Raw genomic sequence first — 16,012 nt, forward strand, 5'->3', positions numbered from 1 at the left:
GCGCTTTACACCGATATGACCTAAACGGCAGTGCCACAAATAAGTCGCACTATCATTATCAACTCTGCATCTTTTGGCTTCAACATTATGAATATGTGTATCACTACTATCGAGATCCAATGAACCATTTTCATTGGGTGTGTAACCATATAAGGTTTTATTCATGTAAACAGAACAACAATTTATTCTCTTACTTAAATGAATAACCGTATTGCAATAAACATGATCAAATCATATTCATGCTCAACGCAAACACCAAATAACACTTATTTAGGTTCAACACTAATCCCGAAAGTATAGGGAGTGTGCAATGATGATCATATCAATCTTGGAACTACTTCCAACACACATCGTCACCTCGCCCTTAACTAGTCTCTGTTCATTCTGCAACTCCCGTTTCGAGTTACTACTCTTAGCAACTGAACCAGTATCAAATACTGAGGGGTTGCTATAAACACTAGTAAAGTACACATCAAATATACATATGTTCACTTTGCCATCCTTCTTATCCGCCAATTACTTGGGGTAGTTCCGCTTCCAGTGAACAGTCCCTTTGTAGTAGAAGCATTCAGTTTCAGGCTTAGGTCCAGACTTGGGTTTTTCACTTGAGCTGCAACTTGCTTGCCGTTCTTCTTGAATTTCCCCTTTCTTCCCTTTGTCCCTTTACTTGGAACTAGTGATCTTGTCAACCATCAACACTTGATGTTTTTCTCGATTTCTACCTTCATCGATTTCATCATCATGAAAAGCTCGGGAGTCGTTTTCGTCATCCCTTGCATACTATAGTTCATCACGAAGTTCTACTAACTTGGTGATGGTGACTAGAGAATTCTTTCAATCACTATTTTATCTGGAAGATTAACTCCCACTTGATTCAAGTGATTGTAGTATCCAGACAATCTGAGCACATGCTCACTAGTTGAGCGATTCTCCTCCATCTTTTAGCTATAGAACTTGTTGGAGACTTCATATCTCTCAACTCGGGTATTTGCTTGAAATATTAACTTCAACTCCTGGAACATCTCATATGGTCCATGACGTTCAAAACGTCTTTGAAGTCCCGATTCTTAAGCCATTAAGCATGGTGCACTAAACTATCAAGTAGTCATCATATTGAGCTAGCCAAACGTTCATAACGTCTGCATCTGCTCCTACAATAGGTCTGCCACCTAGCGGTGCATCAAGGACATAATTCTTCTGTGCAGCAATGAGGATAAATCTCAGATCACGGATCCAATCCGCATCATTGCTACTAACATCTTTCAACTTAGTTTTCTCTAGGAACATATCAAAAATAAAACAGGGAACTAAACGCGAGCTATTGATCTACAACATAGATATGCTAATACTACCAGGACTAAGTTCATGATAAATTAAAGTTCAATTAATCATATTGCTTAAGAACTCCCACTTAGAAAGACATCCCTCTAATCTTCTAAGTGATCACATGATCCAAATCAACTAAACCATGTCCGATCATCACGTGAGATGGAGTAGCTTCATTGGTGAACATCACTATGTTGATCATATCTACTATATGATTCACGCTCGACCTTTCGGTCTCCGTGTTCCGAGGCCATATCTGTATATGCTTGGCTCGTCAAGTATAACCTGAGTATTCCGCGTGTGCAACTGTTTTGCACCCGTTGTATTTGAACGTAGAGCTTATCACACCCGATCATCACGTGGTGTCTCAGCACGAAAAACTTTCGCAACAGTGCATACTCAGGGAGAACACTTCTTGATAATTAGCGAGAGATCATCTTAAAATGCTACCGTCAATCAAAGCAAGATAAGATGCATAAAAGATAAACATCACATGCAATCAAAATATGTGACATGATATGGCCATCATCATCTTGTGCCTTTGATCTCTAACTCCAAAGTATCGTCATGATTTCCATCGTCACCGGCATGACACCATGATCTCCATCATCTCGATCTATATCAATGTGTCGTCACATGGTCGTCTCGCCAACTACTGCTCTTGCAACTATTGCTATCGCATAGCGATAAAGTAAAGCAATTATTTGGCGCTTGCATCTTATGCAATAAAGAGACAACCATAAGGCTTCTGCCAGTTGCCGATAACTTCAACAAAACATGATCATCTTATACAACAAATTATATCTCATCACGTCTTGACCATATCACATCACAACATGCGCTGCAAAAACAAGTTAGACGTCCTCTACTTTGTTGTTGTAAGTTTTACGTGGCTGCTACGGGCTGAGCAAGAACCGTTCTTACCTACGCATCAAAACCACAACGATAGTTTGTCAAGTTGGTGTTGTTTTAACCTTCGCAAGGACCAGGCGTAGCCACACTCGGTTCAACTAAAGTTGGAGAAACTGACACCTGCCAGCCACCTGTGTGCAAAGCACGTCGGTAGAACCAGTCTCGCGTAAGCGTACGCGTAATGTCGGTCCGGGCCGCTTCATCCAACAATACCGCCGAACCAAAGTATGACATGCTGGTAAGCAGTATGACTTATATCGCCCACAACTCACTTGTGTTCTACTCGTGCACAACATCAACACATAAAACCTAGGCTCAGATGCCACTGTTGGGAAACGTGGTAATTTCAAAAAAATTCCTACGCACACGCAAGATCATGGTGATGCATAGCAACGAGAGGGGAGAGTGTTGTCTACGTACCTTCATAGACCGACAGCGGAAGCATTAGCACAACGTGGTTGATGTAGTCGTACGTCTTCATGGTCCGACCGATCAAGCACCGAAACTACGGCACCTTCGAGTTCTAGCACACGTTCAGCTCGATGACGATCCCCGGACTCCGATCCAGCAAAGTGTCGAGGAAGAGTTCTGTCAGCACGACGGCGTGGTGACGATCTTGATGTTCTACTGTCGCAGGGCTTCACCTAAGCACCGCTACAATATTATCGAGGATTATGGTGGAGGGGGGCACCGCACACGGCTAAGAGAACCATCATGAAGATCAACTTGTGTGTCTAGAGGTGCCCCCTGCCCCCGTATATAAAGGAGAAAGGGGGGAGGAGGCCGGCCCTAGGAGAGGCGCGCCAGGGGAGTAGGATTCCTACTCCTAGTTGGAGTAGGTTTCCTCCTTTCCTAGTCCAACTAGGAGAAGGGGGGAAAGGGGGGAAGAGGGGAAGGAAGGGAGAGAGGGGCCGCGCCCCAAACCCCTTGTCCAATTCGGACTGGGCTTGGGAGGGGCGCGCGCCACCTCCTGGTCCTTCCCACTAAGGCCCATTAAGGCCCATTGCTTCTTCCCCGTATTCCCGTAACTCCCCGGTACCTCCGAAAATACCCGAATCACTCGGAACCTTTCCGATGTCCGAATATAGTCGTCCAATATATCGATCTTTACGTCTCGACCATTTCGAGACTCCTCGTCATGTCCCTGATCTCATCCGGGACTCCAAACTCCTTCGGTACATCAAAACTTATAAACTCATAATATAACTATCATCGAAACCTTAAGCGTGCGGACCCTACAGGTTCGAGAACAATGTAGACATGACCGAGACATGTCTCCGATCAATAACCAATAGCGGAACCTGGATGCTCATATTGGCTCCCACATATTCTCCGAAGATCTTTATCGGTCAAACCGCATAACAACATACGGTGTTCCCTTTGTCATCGGTATGTTACTTGCTCGAGATTCGATCGTCGGTATCTTAATACCTAGTTCAATCTCGTTACCGGCAAGTCTCTTTACTTGTTCCGTAATACATCATCTCACAACTAACTCATTAGTTGCAATGCTTGCAAGGCTTATGTGATGTGCATTACCGAGAGGGCCCAGAGATACCTCTCCGACAATCGGAGTGACAAATCCTAATCTCGAAATACGCCAACCCAACATGTACCTTTGGAGACACCTGTAGAGCTCCTTTATAATCACCCAGTTACGTTGTGACGTTTGGTAGCACACAAAGTGTTCCTCCGGCAAACAGGAGTTGCATAATCTCATAGTCATAGGAACATGTATAAGTCATGAAGAAAGCAATAGGAACATACTAAACGATCGGGTGCTAAGCTAATGGAATGGGTCATGTCAATCACATCATTCTTCTAATGATGTGATCCCGTTAATCAAATAACAACTCTTTTGTTCATGGTTAGGAAACATAACCATCTTCGATTAACGAGCTAGTTAAGTAGAGGCATACTAGTGACACTCTGTTTGTCTATGTATTCACACATGTATCATGTTTCCGGTTAATACAATTCTAGCATGAATAATAAACATTTATCATGATATAAGGAAATAAATAATCACTTTATTATTGCCTCTAGGGCATATTTCCTTCACATCGCACATACTAAGGTGAACTATATCCTTTATGCGTGTCTTCTTGGTCCTTTCTTGGGTGGTATTCTACTTGGCCCACTGAGCCCTTGCACCTATAGGTTTGAGCCGAATGATGGTCAAGAACAAGAGAATGCCTACACCTTGCGTGAGGGAAGCATGGAAGCGGGGAAGGAACCAGAAGATGACGACCAGAGAGACAAGTGCGGAAATGTTGGACATTCTGTCCAAATGTCCGGCCCAAATTTCCAACCAAATGTTTGACCTATGTAGAAGCTCTATGGACTGCAGTGGACATTTCGCCCAATTGGTAGACACCTCGGAACGTCTGACTTAAGTTAGAATGCCCGATCTTCCTACGCGCAGTGAAGGCGGCCGCGGGCACGTTTAGTTTTCGCCTCCCACCTACCTCTTCATGGCTAAACTATATAAACTATAATCCTCCTCCATTCTAGGGTAAGAAAGGCATAAAATAGATCTTGAGAGAGCTTTGCTCTATGTATCTCCGCTAATGGGATTCCTCCCTTCTAGGAGAAGAACCTTGCCTAGTTAGAAGACCTCCTTGATTAGGGAAATCGATGCAGCATTCCGATCTCGAGGTCAGAATACAGGCTTCGACCGCAAGGGTTGTTGATACAGGGTCGTCTTCCTTCAAGTAGGAGGCCAATGGTGTAGGTGAGACGAGCTTCAATGGGGCCTCATCCATGGCCCAACAAGGCGGTGGAACACAGAGTCGGAGATCACTGTAGAGGTCGATGATGAATGCAAGTGACCTGAAGAAGGTGGTGCGAGCAGGGGAGGGCGTCGAGTTGATGTCAAACCGGTATGCCCTGTCCATGATGAAGGTAAGGGATCCGAAGGTCAAGCTCTCTCCTAGCGTGAAGTCGCTAGACATGATGGAAGATACGATCGAGAGTTGGTTCGGCCGACGCATCCCCTTCTTGCCGCACCAACTGACGGTACAAAAAACCGCCAGTACCCTCGGTAGGGTGGCGAACATGGCTAGAAGCACCAAAAGGGAGTTCGCACAAGGAGTTCACCCAGGTTCAGGCCCTCATGGTGAGGCAAAACCCCATGTCCTGCTTTGTTTGGTATTGATGTGGGAGCACCTCGTGCGAGGGGGGGGGGGGTACAAGATGATGATGGATATCACTGTCGACAATGTGGTCTATGGAATAGATTGGATTGGCTACCCCTAGCCTCACCTTATATAGGGGGCGAGAGGTAAGGTTTACAGGGTCCCTAATCGACTTCATGTTGGTGGCTTGTCGGCTTGCACACCAAGATAAACTTCTTGTTTCAAGCCGGCCCCTAGAGTGCCTCCTGGAGCCATGCTGCCATCAGGGCTCCTGGCCCCGAGGCCAGCTCAACACCGGGCTTCCTAGCCGATGGGCCACCCCCAATGTATTGCACTATCAGCTTGCAAATCAGCCTAAGCTAAGGTTTCCTTAGGGTCAAATGTTCATCGGAACGGGATGTTCCAAACCCCATTGAAGGCGACCGAGGCAACCAAAAGCATCAGGTCCAAGCAAATCGCAAAAAGGCTAGGGAATTCGGCCCATAAAGGAACCCTAAGCCATGAGGGCAGCCAGAATCAGCCCCCTCGCTTTTGCCTATGGAGACATTGATACTAAGAGGGATATCATGTTTGATCAGTTGAAGGGATTTCCAGAATTGGGAACCCTCCCATCGATAATAGTCGAGGAGAGGACGGACCTACGGGTATTTAGCTTTCATAATCGGCAAGCATAGGCCCTCCTCATCCTTGAGAATCCGCCACACCCATCTCAGCATAAGGGCCACATATCTAGCGTGGCGACAGAATACCTAGACTGCCTAGGTCCTTACAAAAACAGATATCAGTCCACTTAACCATATGGCATTTCTGGTGCCCATTGACCGCCTATCAGATGTCACATCCTATGTTTTGTATCACATCACTTCAGCTAATAAAGATTAAAATTGGACCCAACAAAACTTTTGTGGTGAATTGCCTCTTATTGGATATACTTTGTTCAATTGATCAATAAAACTACATATTGGAAAATGATTGATCGATAAGGCTCCGACGCATATACCCATGCTATCATCTACTGAAGAAAAATAAAACTCTTTCTTCAAACTGACATTGAAAGAGATAATGAATATCATTGCATCAAGAAATTTCAAACCGCACTAAATAGAAAAACAACATTGCCTTTGGAGTATAAAACCATGGACTACAAGAGATAATGCAACATAAGTTTTTTTTACGGTGACGTGACAACACAGCTTATTGCTTCGGAAATAAATTCATTATAGTAATAACAGAGCAAGTTCTTTTCTTTCCATGGTGCCCTTGTTTTGTGAGAAGGTCCTACTTTCATGCTTGCATGGGAGCGTTGGAGACCTGAAATTTTGTAGTGCATATGTTACGAACACCAGCTTAAATGCAGCATAAGCTAAATGTAAAATATATAGACAAGGTAAAAACATAATAACAATGAAAAATCTACTCTATAAATAAACTATGGATAGTCAACAAAAATAAATGAAACCAAGTAGGTAAATACGATTATATTCCCTCCTTTTAGAAAAATAGGTTGCTAATATCTTAATCCAAGCATTTTGGGGTGCAAGTGAGAGAAGAATCTATTATTTTGAAAGCATGATGCAACTTAACTGGCCATGCCGGGCAGATAGTTTGAGTGCAATCAGGTAACTTCACGAGAAAAAGTTTGCAGCATACAAAGAATAGAATGCGGTTGTTTTGTGTTGTGGTGAATGTACTCTACAAAAACTAGCTGATGTGAAAAACTAACCGCAAAAAATGAATAAAATCCACTGGCTAGTTAGACAAATGTATTATCACCATCCACCTCGACCCCATCCATAGTCTAATTTGAACAATCAATAAAGAATTCTGGAGGGTACACCATATCTACATACATTTCAAAATATATATACACATGGACTTTTGTGGAACTTTGCCACTTGAAACATTAGTGTATAGGAAGCAAGCTAACAATTTCAGCGGTAGGTTTTCCAGAGCGGCCAGACTACTGAAAGAGATTAGAAGTTCCCCTTGTGCACTTGCATGGAACTAAGTGATTTCAATACAGAGCCCCTGATCCAGCCCACAGTTAATCTTATACCTGGTTTGCCATTCAGTTTGCACAGCGTCCGTCGAGCCTCTGAACAATATTTTCAATGGAAGGTCTCTTCTTCCGATCAATCTGCACACACTCTAGACCAATTTTAATGCATACTTTTATTTCCTGGAGGTCATTTGCTTTTAACGTTGAGTATCTGGATGCTATGCGCCCGTCTGTCCAATTTTGACGTACCTGTGTAAAAGAATTTCAAACTGTTATCCTTGATAATATAAAAGTAAACTCCAACATAAGCTTCCAGATTTTAACATGTAATATTTTTCTTACATTTTCAATAAAATCTCTTGCTGACGGTTCGTTCTGTTTGGGTTGATTCTTCTCACCAGTGGTAGTCTCGATGATTAGTAGGCCTAAACTATATATGTCCGACTGGGCGGAGATTTCACCTCTGTACAAATATTCTGGAGCTATGTATCCGCTGCATATAATTAGCAGTAATAATTCAATATAAGCACTAGTAGAAGATGAAAATGCAATTTACTACAAAATATTATCACAGTTGTAACCGGCTTACTATGATCCCACAACATTCTGTGTGTTCGCCCGCGTTTGTTCTTGGCCAAAGAGCCTGGAAAGTCCAAAGTCCGCGATTTTTGGGTTCATGTTGTCATCCAACAATATATTTTCGGGCTTGAGGTCCATATGGATAATGGGAATCCTATGAAGGAAAAGTAAACCATTGCAGATCCCCTTGATTATTTTGAAGCGTGTGTCCCAAGCCATGCTATTGGATCTGTCTGAAGAAGTTAAAGATCAACTTGTTTCAGTGTCTGAGATTTAACAGTTGAAGGAACATAGAACAGGTTCATGCAATCCGCTATAACATTGCAAACATTTGATGAAACTAAAATAGAAATGTATCGGAAAGCGTCACACACCAAAAAGGTTCTTCAGAAGGCTTCCCTTGGGTAAATACTCATAGCAGAGTAGGCTTTCAAAAACATCTGCAACAATATACCTCCCATTGTTCAGTACCACTCTCTTCTGTCCTTCATGGCAAAACCCAACCAGCTTTACTATGTTGTCATGTTTGAGAGCCATGATATTCTGAACCTCATTGGTAATTGCTTTGTCACGTGGGAGGGGAGCATTTTCGGCAAGCCTCTTCACGGCAATGTGTTGTCCATCTGGCATAATTCCCTGTTCAACCTCACAGATGATTTTTCAGAACTACTGGCATTTTCTGCAACTTTGCAAATGGTAGAGAATGGTACGGGATGAACATACCGTATAAACTGTTCCAAATGTACCTGTACCAAGAACACGGTCCTCTGAGAACTGATTTGTGATAGTCCTCAAGAAGTCTAACGGTAGTTCCTTGGGTAATGTGCTTAGAACACTCTGCCCGTTCCCTTCGGTGTTCATTTCTGACGATATATATAGTACTGTATATAAGAAGTTATGGATGTGAGCTGTTATGGATTTATCTAAGCAAGGGGGAACAAAATCTTCCTTTGAACTAAGCTATAAACATAGTTTTGCTACGAGCATCTGAAGATAACAAGCATGTTAATGAAAAGCACTGACCTGGAGAAGGTGGAACACTTGAGCTATGCTAGAAGCTGGGAACAGAAGCACGAAATGGGGATGAGGATTCTGAGATGAATGGTTTCGTTGTTAGCCGGAGTCGCATATAAATGAACCCAACGAGATCTGGGTTGAGTTGACTTGAGTCTTCCTCAAGTCTTCCTTTCAAAGAAGACGGGGGATCTGTAGCGCGTGAGGACCGCTAGCCGCTGGCCGCCAGATCCGGCGACGCGCTGGACCGAGCCGGCTGGACGCGGTGCGCGCTGGATTATACTGCTCAAAAGAAAATAGTACGTACAAATTTTAGGTACTACTATTTTTTTTAATACAGTACAGACGCAAGCGCTCTTTCATATGTCTATATACTCACCCCTATAAAGGCACACACGCATATCTTATCCTTATGATCACCTTCAAGAGATTAAGACGACATATCATCTTACGAAGTCACCGTGAGCGTCTCGTCGTCGACGGGAACATCTCCGCTACTAAAAGCGCATTGCCGAGGATGCGAGTAACAAGACTTGAACCCTAGTGGAATGTGGATACCACTGACCCTCTAACCATCCAACAACAGGTTGGTTTGCTTAGGTAGCACTACTTGACTATTTCTTTTTCATGGTAATACATGTCTCATTTAGTATATCATAAAGACCATACTACAAGTCACGTATATACCGATATGAAAAAACTGAAAAGAGAGCAAAACGCTAGTCTTTGCACAAAGAAACATCATCCAAGAAAGAAAATTACAATCAGGACCGAAAAATTCCTTGAGCTTGACACCAACGTCCGTCACCTGCCTCCGGCACCACCAAAGAGAAAAATGACGAATCACCTCATCACCCAAGCTCAACGCGACTGCATCGCTGATATGCAGCTTTGCAGACCTTCAAGGTACCTCACCAAAGGCGAAGCTATCGCCGTTGAACGAATCAGACCGGGGAAACACAACGGACACGCCATTGAACTCCAGATCTAACACCCCGCATGACTAAGACCTCAGAGGAGGAAGCCATACCTACCAGCCACGAACCACGAACTACGAACCCATCACATGATTCGCTATTTTCAATATGCCACTGATGCAGACCACAATTTGCATCTGCTCCTGGACTACCTCCCAAGCTCTCGTCGGCGTTGGAGCAAACCTCCTCGCAACGACGGAGTCTGAGGACACAAATCCACCACGAGGATGTTGTCGCCACACCATCCTTACTTGAACATACTGATTTCCAAATCCATCTATAACCATGGGACAATCGCCTCGTCAGGGAAGGATTTGAAGCTTCTTTATTCAGCGCCGCCATCGCCATCACCGAAGTCAAGATGATGAAGGACCCAAAAACCTAAGCTACTAGGGCCTAAACATAAAGCCAAACGATCTGCACGCGCGTCATCCAGCGACCCCCTCACCACCGATGACCGAGAGGTCATTGGCGGAGGGTTGCTAGGCTTTCTAGTCGCTCGTGTCTCCAAAGGGAAAAACCATATTTGGTGTACGTCTGCCTCGATAGTACTTGACTAGCTTATGTAAAAAAACGGGGTCTTCGGTACCTAGTAGGTCAGTAGAGTACTAAATAGGAGTAGTATATTTCCACACTCTAGGCTTGGCCATCGACAAGTCCACGTAAATTGAGAGTACTCCTAAGGGTTTAGGGTTTAGTTAATTTTTTCATTAGAGCATCTCTAGCCGATTGCCTGAAAGACTATAGACGTGAATGCCGCGATATGGTTTTGCACGGAGGCTGCGGCGGCTGGCACAACGGCATTTTGAAAGAAACAAAGCTGGAGGTGGCGTTGAGCGAATCCCAATGGAGCGGCAGCGAATCGACCGCCCCACAGCTGGAACCGATAGATCACGGATGGGGGCGATGAATCCATTGACGACGATAATGGGGGAGGCTGAATTTGGACGGTAATGGGCGGCGGCTGTTGCGGGCGATGCGGGGATGCAACTCGAGGTAGGTTGAAATAGGGATGGATCTTAGCGGCATCGTGGCAGTTGGGGAGTGGGAACAGTCAGAATCGATGGTGGTGCTGGAGGGTGATGACGCGGCTGGAGGCTAGAAAAAATTCATGGGCAGTTGCAAGTTGGGGCATGCATTTTGGTTTTTTGTGGTAATCATAGTGGCGCTGCAAATATGCATGAACTAACCTGATCGGCGATGCTCTGGTTATCATTAGGCGAGTAGCCCATAACCATCACTTCACCCTTGTCAAAGTTGATGGCGAGACCCGACATTTGTTGGAAACATAGGAGGAGGAATTTGAGGGGGCTGATGTCCTCCGCTGAGCCGGTTACCATGATAATGGTATCGTCGGCATACTGCGGGAGGGAAACCCCTCCTCCATCTACCAGATGGGGCACCACACCGTGGATATGGCCCGCGGTCCTAGCTCTGTCAAGGAGGTGGCCAAGGCCTCGACAAGCATGTTAAACAAGAATGGGGAGAAGGGGTCACCCTGTCTGACCCCACATAGGGTGGGGAAGAAGGGCCCAATTTCCCCGTTGATGTTAACCGCAGTGCGACCGCAAGATACCATATGCATCACGCGCATAACCCATCTATCGTCTAAGCCCTGACGGAGGAGGACCTCCCGCAAGAAGGGCCAGTGAACAGTGTCGTAGGCCTTATGGAAGTCAATCTTCAGAAATACCACTTTCAGTTGCCTCGGTGTACCTCATGAAGGACTTCATGGAACACCAACACCCCATCGAGAATGTACCTTCCTCTAATGAAGGCCGACTGATTCGGATGGGTGATGTGTTCTACAAACTGGGTCATCCTATTGGCGTAGCCCCTTCCCCCAAAATGCGGAATATCACATTGATCATCGTGATTGGGCGGAATTGGCGAATGTCTGAGGCCCCCGGCAGTTTGGGCATGAGAGTGATGATCCCGTTGTTAAGCCGGGCAGGTCAATGGAGCCCACGTAGAACTCCTCAAAGATCGCCATCACCTTGGGTTTGACGATGTCCCGGAAAGTTTGGAAGAACTTCAGCGGGAGGCCATCAGGCCCCGTGGCGGATGTTGGATTCATGCCCTTGATGACCATCTAGACCTCCTCCTCGGAAAATGGAGCCATAAGGGCCTCATTGTAGGCCGTCGACACATGCCGGTGATCAGCCCAAATGTCCAGGGCCAAGGTCGCCCCTCCCCTAGGGGAGGCGGAGAAGAGCACTTTGTAGATGCCATCAACGTGGGTGCGAATGCCAACCGGCCGCTGGAGGAGGCGGTCGCCATCCCAAAGGAGAGGGATGGTGTTCCGGCGTCTCCGGCCGTTAGCTATGGCCTGGAGGTAAGCCGTATTGGCATCACCTTTGAGGACCCACTTTTGGGTCCCCTGTTGGCGCCAATAAGCCTCCTCGTCTGTGTAGATTTGGAGAGGTCATGACTTTATTTAGTAATGATTCCACTATCTCGGAAGAGGTTCCAATTGATTATGAGAATAAAGTTGCTATCTATGATGATTATTGTGATGACTTGTATGCTATTAAGAATAATGATAACCATTAAACTTGTCATCATGATTTTAGTTTTCAATTGGATTATGCCTCATATGGTAATTATTTTGTTGAGTTTGCTCCCACTATTATTCATGAGAAGAAATTCGCTTATGTGGAGAGTAATACAATTTATATGCTTGGGGGTCATGAAAAGAATGATTTATGTGATAATTATATTGTTGAATTCATTCATGATGCTACTAAAAATTATTATGAGTGAGGAATAAGTGCTTGTAGGAATTACAATAATACCAAGTTTCCTCTCTATGTGCTCAAAATCTTGAAGTTATGCTTGTTTTGCTTTCCTATGCTAGCTGATTATTGTTCTTATAAATTGTTTGCTCACAAAATACCTATGCATAGGAAGTGGGTTAGACTTAAATGTGCTAGTCATATTCTTCATGATGCTCTCTTTATGTTTCAATTCTTATCTTTTATGTGAGCGTCATTGAAATCATCATGCCTAGCTAGGGGCGTTAAACGATAGCGCTTGTTGGGAGGTAACCCAACTTTATTTTTATTCCTTGCTTTTTGCTCTTGTTTAGTAATAAATAATTTATCTATCCTTTGTTTTGGTTGTGTTTTTTGTGTTTAATTAGTGTTTGTGCCAAGTAGAACCATTGGGAAGACGTGGGGAAAGTCTTTTTGTTCTTGCTGTAAAAAACAGAAACTTTAGCGCTCACGAGAATTGCTGCCATTTTTATTTGGATAGTGATATTTAGTTAATTATTTTTTCAGATTATTAATAGATAAATTCCTCACGTGCATCAATGTTTTTTAGAATTTTGGGGGTTCCATAAGTATTCGAAACCTACAGATTACTACAGACTGTTCTTTTTTTGACAGATTCTGTTTTTCGTATGTTGTTTGCTTATTTTGATGAATCTATGGCTAGTAATAGAGTTTATGAACCATAGAAAAGTTGGAATATAGTAGGTTTAACACTATATATTCATCAAAATAAAGAATTTATCTATTAAAAATAAGCAAACAACACACGAAAAACAAAATCTGTCAAAAACAGAACAGTCTGTAGTAATATGTAGGTTTCGAATACTTATGGAACCCCCAAAATTCTAAAAAACATTGATGGACGTGAGGAATTTATATACTAATCATCTGCAAAAAGAATTAACTAAATAGCACTATCTAAATAAAAATGGCAGCAATTCTCGTGAGCGCTAAAGTTTCTGGTTTTTACAGCAAGAACAAAAAGACTTTCCCCACGTCTTCCCAACGGTTCTACTTGGCACAAATACTAATTAAACATAAAAAACACAACCAAAACAGAGGATAGATAAATTATTTATTACTAAACAGGAGCAAAAAGTAAGGAATAAAAATAAAGTTGGGTTACCTCCCAACAAGCGCTATCGTTTAACGCCCCTAGCTAGGCATGATGATTTCAATGACGCTCACATAAAAGATAAGAATTGAAACATGAAGAGAGCATCACGAAGAATATGACTAGCACATTTAAGTCTAACACACTTACTATGCATAGGTATTTTTTGAGCAAACAATTTATGAGAACAATAATCAACTAGCATAGGAAAGCAAAACAAGCATAACTTCAAGATTTTGAGCACATAGAGAGGAAACTTGGTATTATTGCAATTCCTACAAGCACTTATTCCTCACTCATAATAATTTTTAGTAGCATCATGAATGAATTCAACAATATAACTATCACATAAAGCATTCTTTTCATGATCCCCAAGCATATAAATTGTATTACTCTCCACATAAACGAATTTCTTCTCATGAATAATAGTGGGAGCAAACTCAACAAAATAATTACCATATGAGGCATAATCCAATTGAAAACTAAAATCATGATGACAAGTTTCATGGTTATCATTATTCTTAATAGCATACAAGTCATCACAATAATCATCATAGATAGCAACTTTATTCTCACAATCAATTGGAACCTCTTCCGAGATAGTGGAATCATTACTAAATAAAATCATGACCTCTCCAAATCCACTTTTATAACTATCACAAGAAGATTCAACATCTTCCAAAATAGTGGGATCTTCACTTCCTAAAGTTGACACTCTTCCAAACCCACTTTCATCAATATAATCATCATAAATAGGAGGCATGCTATCATCATAATAAATTTGCTCATCAAAACTTGGGAGACAAAAAATACCATCTTCATCAAAGATAGCTTCCCCAAGGTTGTTGCTTTGCATATCATTAGCATCATGGATATTCAAAGAATTCATACTAACAACATTGCAATCATGCTCATCATTCAAAGATTTAGTGCCGAACATTTTAATGCATTCTTCTTCTAACACTTTGGCACAATTTTCCTTTGCATCATACTCACGAAAGATATTAAATCGATCAGAAAGAATAACTTTGAGGTGGTTTCGTACCCTACAATAATCTCTTCATTTGTTCTCCTCTATTAGTGACTTTGGAGTGACTCTTTGTTGCATGTTAAGGGATTTTTATATGATCCAATTGTGTTATTATTGTTGAGAGAATTTGCACTGATGAAAGTATGAACCCTAGGCCTTGTTTCAATGCATTGCAATACCGTTTTCACTCACTTTTATCATTTGCTACCTTGCTGTTTTTATATTTTCAGACTACAAAAACCTATATCTATCATCCATATTGCACTTGTATCACCATCTCTTCGCCGAACTAGTGCACCTATACAATTTACCATTGTATTGGGTGTGTTGGGGACACAAGAGACTCTTTGTTATTTGGTTGTAGGGTTGTTTGAGAGAGACCATCTTCATCCTACGCCTCCCATGGATTGATAAACCTTAGGTCATCCACTTGAGGGAAATTTGCTACTGTCCTACAAACCTCTGCACTTGAAGGGCCAACAACGTCTACAAGAAGAAGGTTGTGTAGTAGATATCATGCAACAACAACTTCCTTGACCTCTTTGCGGAAATCCAGGCCACCCCTTAGCATGACTGCCATATTAGGTGGCTGTGTATTGGGGTCCTTGCTTGGACTCTTTGGACCGTGCGTAATAAACTTATGATCCATCGTGTTCCTCTACGACATGTTACTGACGTTATTTTCAAAATGTGTGGTTACTTGCAGCTTTGGTGGCCGCTTAGCCGGCCCAGGATCAAGACGTCATCAACATCATCATTGCAGATCTTCGCTCGATGGCTGCCCGCTTGGCGTTGTCGCTTCCTCCATCACCACCTGAGCCGTATTAGCGGCCTTGAGGCCTGTGCCGCCGCTTTTCTTTTCATCTTCTTATAGGGCTTGTTGAGCTGTGCCCTCAGCAGAACCATGTGTACTCTATTTGTCTGGTACTTTTGTGTGTGTGTGCGGTGTGAACGTTTGTCGAACCTTGTGATCTGATAGGTTTCTTTATATATAAAGCGGCACGAAAGCCTTTTTCAGTAATATGCAACAACATGAGCCAAAATTTTGGGTTATCCCCCCTCCCCCAGAAAATCATCAGCATTTAAAGATATATCATCTGCTAGAGCATTGTTTTGGGCCCAAAATGCCCTAAACGACCGTTTCGCGAAC

The 16,012-nt window shown here is 43.1% G+C and overlaps 1 protein-coding gene across 1 annotated transcript; it reads right to left on the bottom strand.

The window, feature by feature from the left end:
- Positions 1–6,425: 6,425 nt before the first annotated feature.
- Positions 6,426–9,221, bottom strand: LOC125550805 (cysteine-rich receptor-like protein kinase 36). Its single transcript, XM_048713899.2, has 7 exons — positions 8,977–9,221; positions 8,677–8,834; positions 8,328–8,589; positions 7,964–8,186; positions 7,717–7,867; positions 7,432–7,623; positions 6,426–6,686 (listed from the first exon to the last, which is right to left on the bottom strand). Exons 2-6 carry the CDS (start codon positions 8,812–8,814, stop codon positions 7,444–7,446), a joined length of 954 nt encoding a protein of 317 aa, XP_048569856.1. The 5' UTR covers positions 8,815–8,834; positions 8,977–9,221; the 3' UTR covers positions 6,426–6,686; positions 7,432–7,443.
- Positions 9,222–16,012: the final 6,791 nt, after the last annotated feature.

The sequence above is a fragment of the Triticum urartu genome, chromosome 4A, assembly GCF_056163025.1.
Source record: "Triticum urartu cultivar PI428250 chromosome 4A, HENAU_Tu73, whole genome shotgun sequence".
Lineage (NCBI taxonomy): Eukaryota > Viridiplantae > Streptophyta > Magnoliopsida > Poales > Poaceae > Triticum > Triticum urartu.

Coding starts and splice junctions, on each gene's coding strand:
- LOC125550805 (XM_048713899.2), bottom strand. CDS start 8,814: ATGAACACCGAAGGGAACGGGCAGAGTGTTCTAAGCACATTACCCAAG. Junction 8,590..8,676: donor CATTTGGAACAGTTTATACG/GTATGTTCATCC, acceptor GAGGTTGAACAG/GGAATTATGCCAGATGGACA. Junction 7,624..7,716: donor CAAGAGATTTTATTGAAAAT/GTAAGAAAAATA, acceptor TCTTTTACACAG/GTACGTCAAAATTGGACAGA.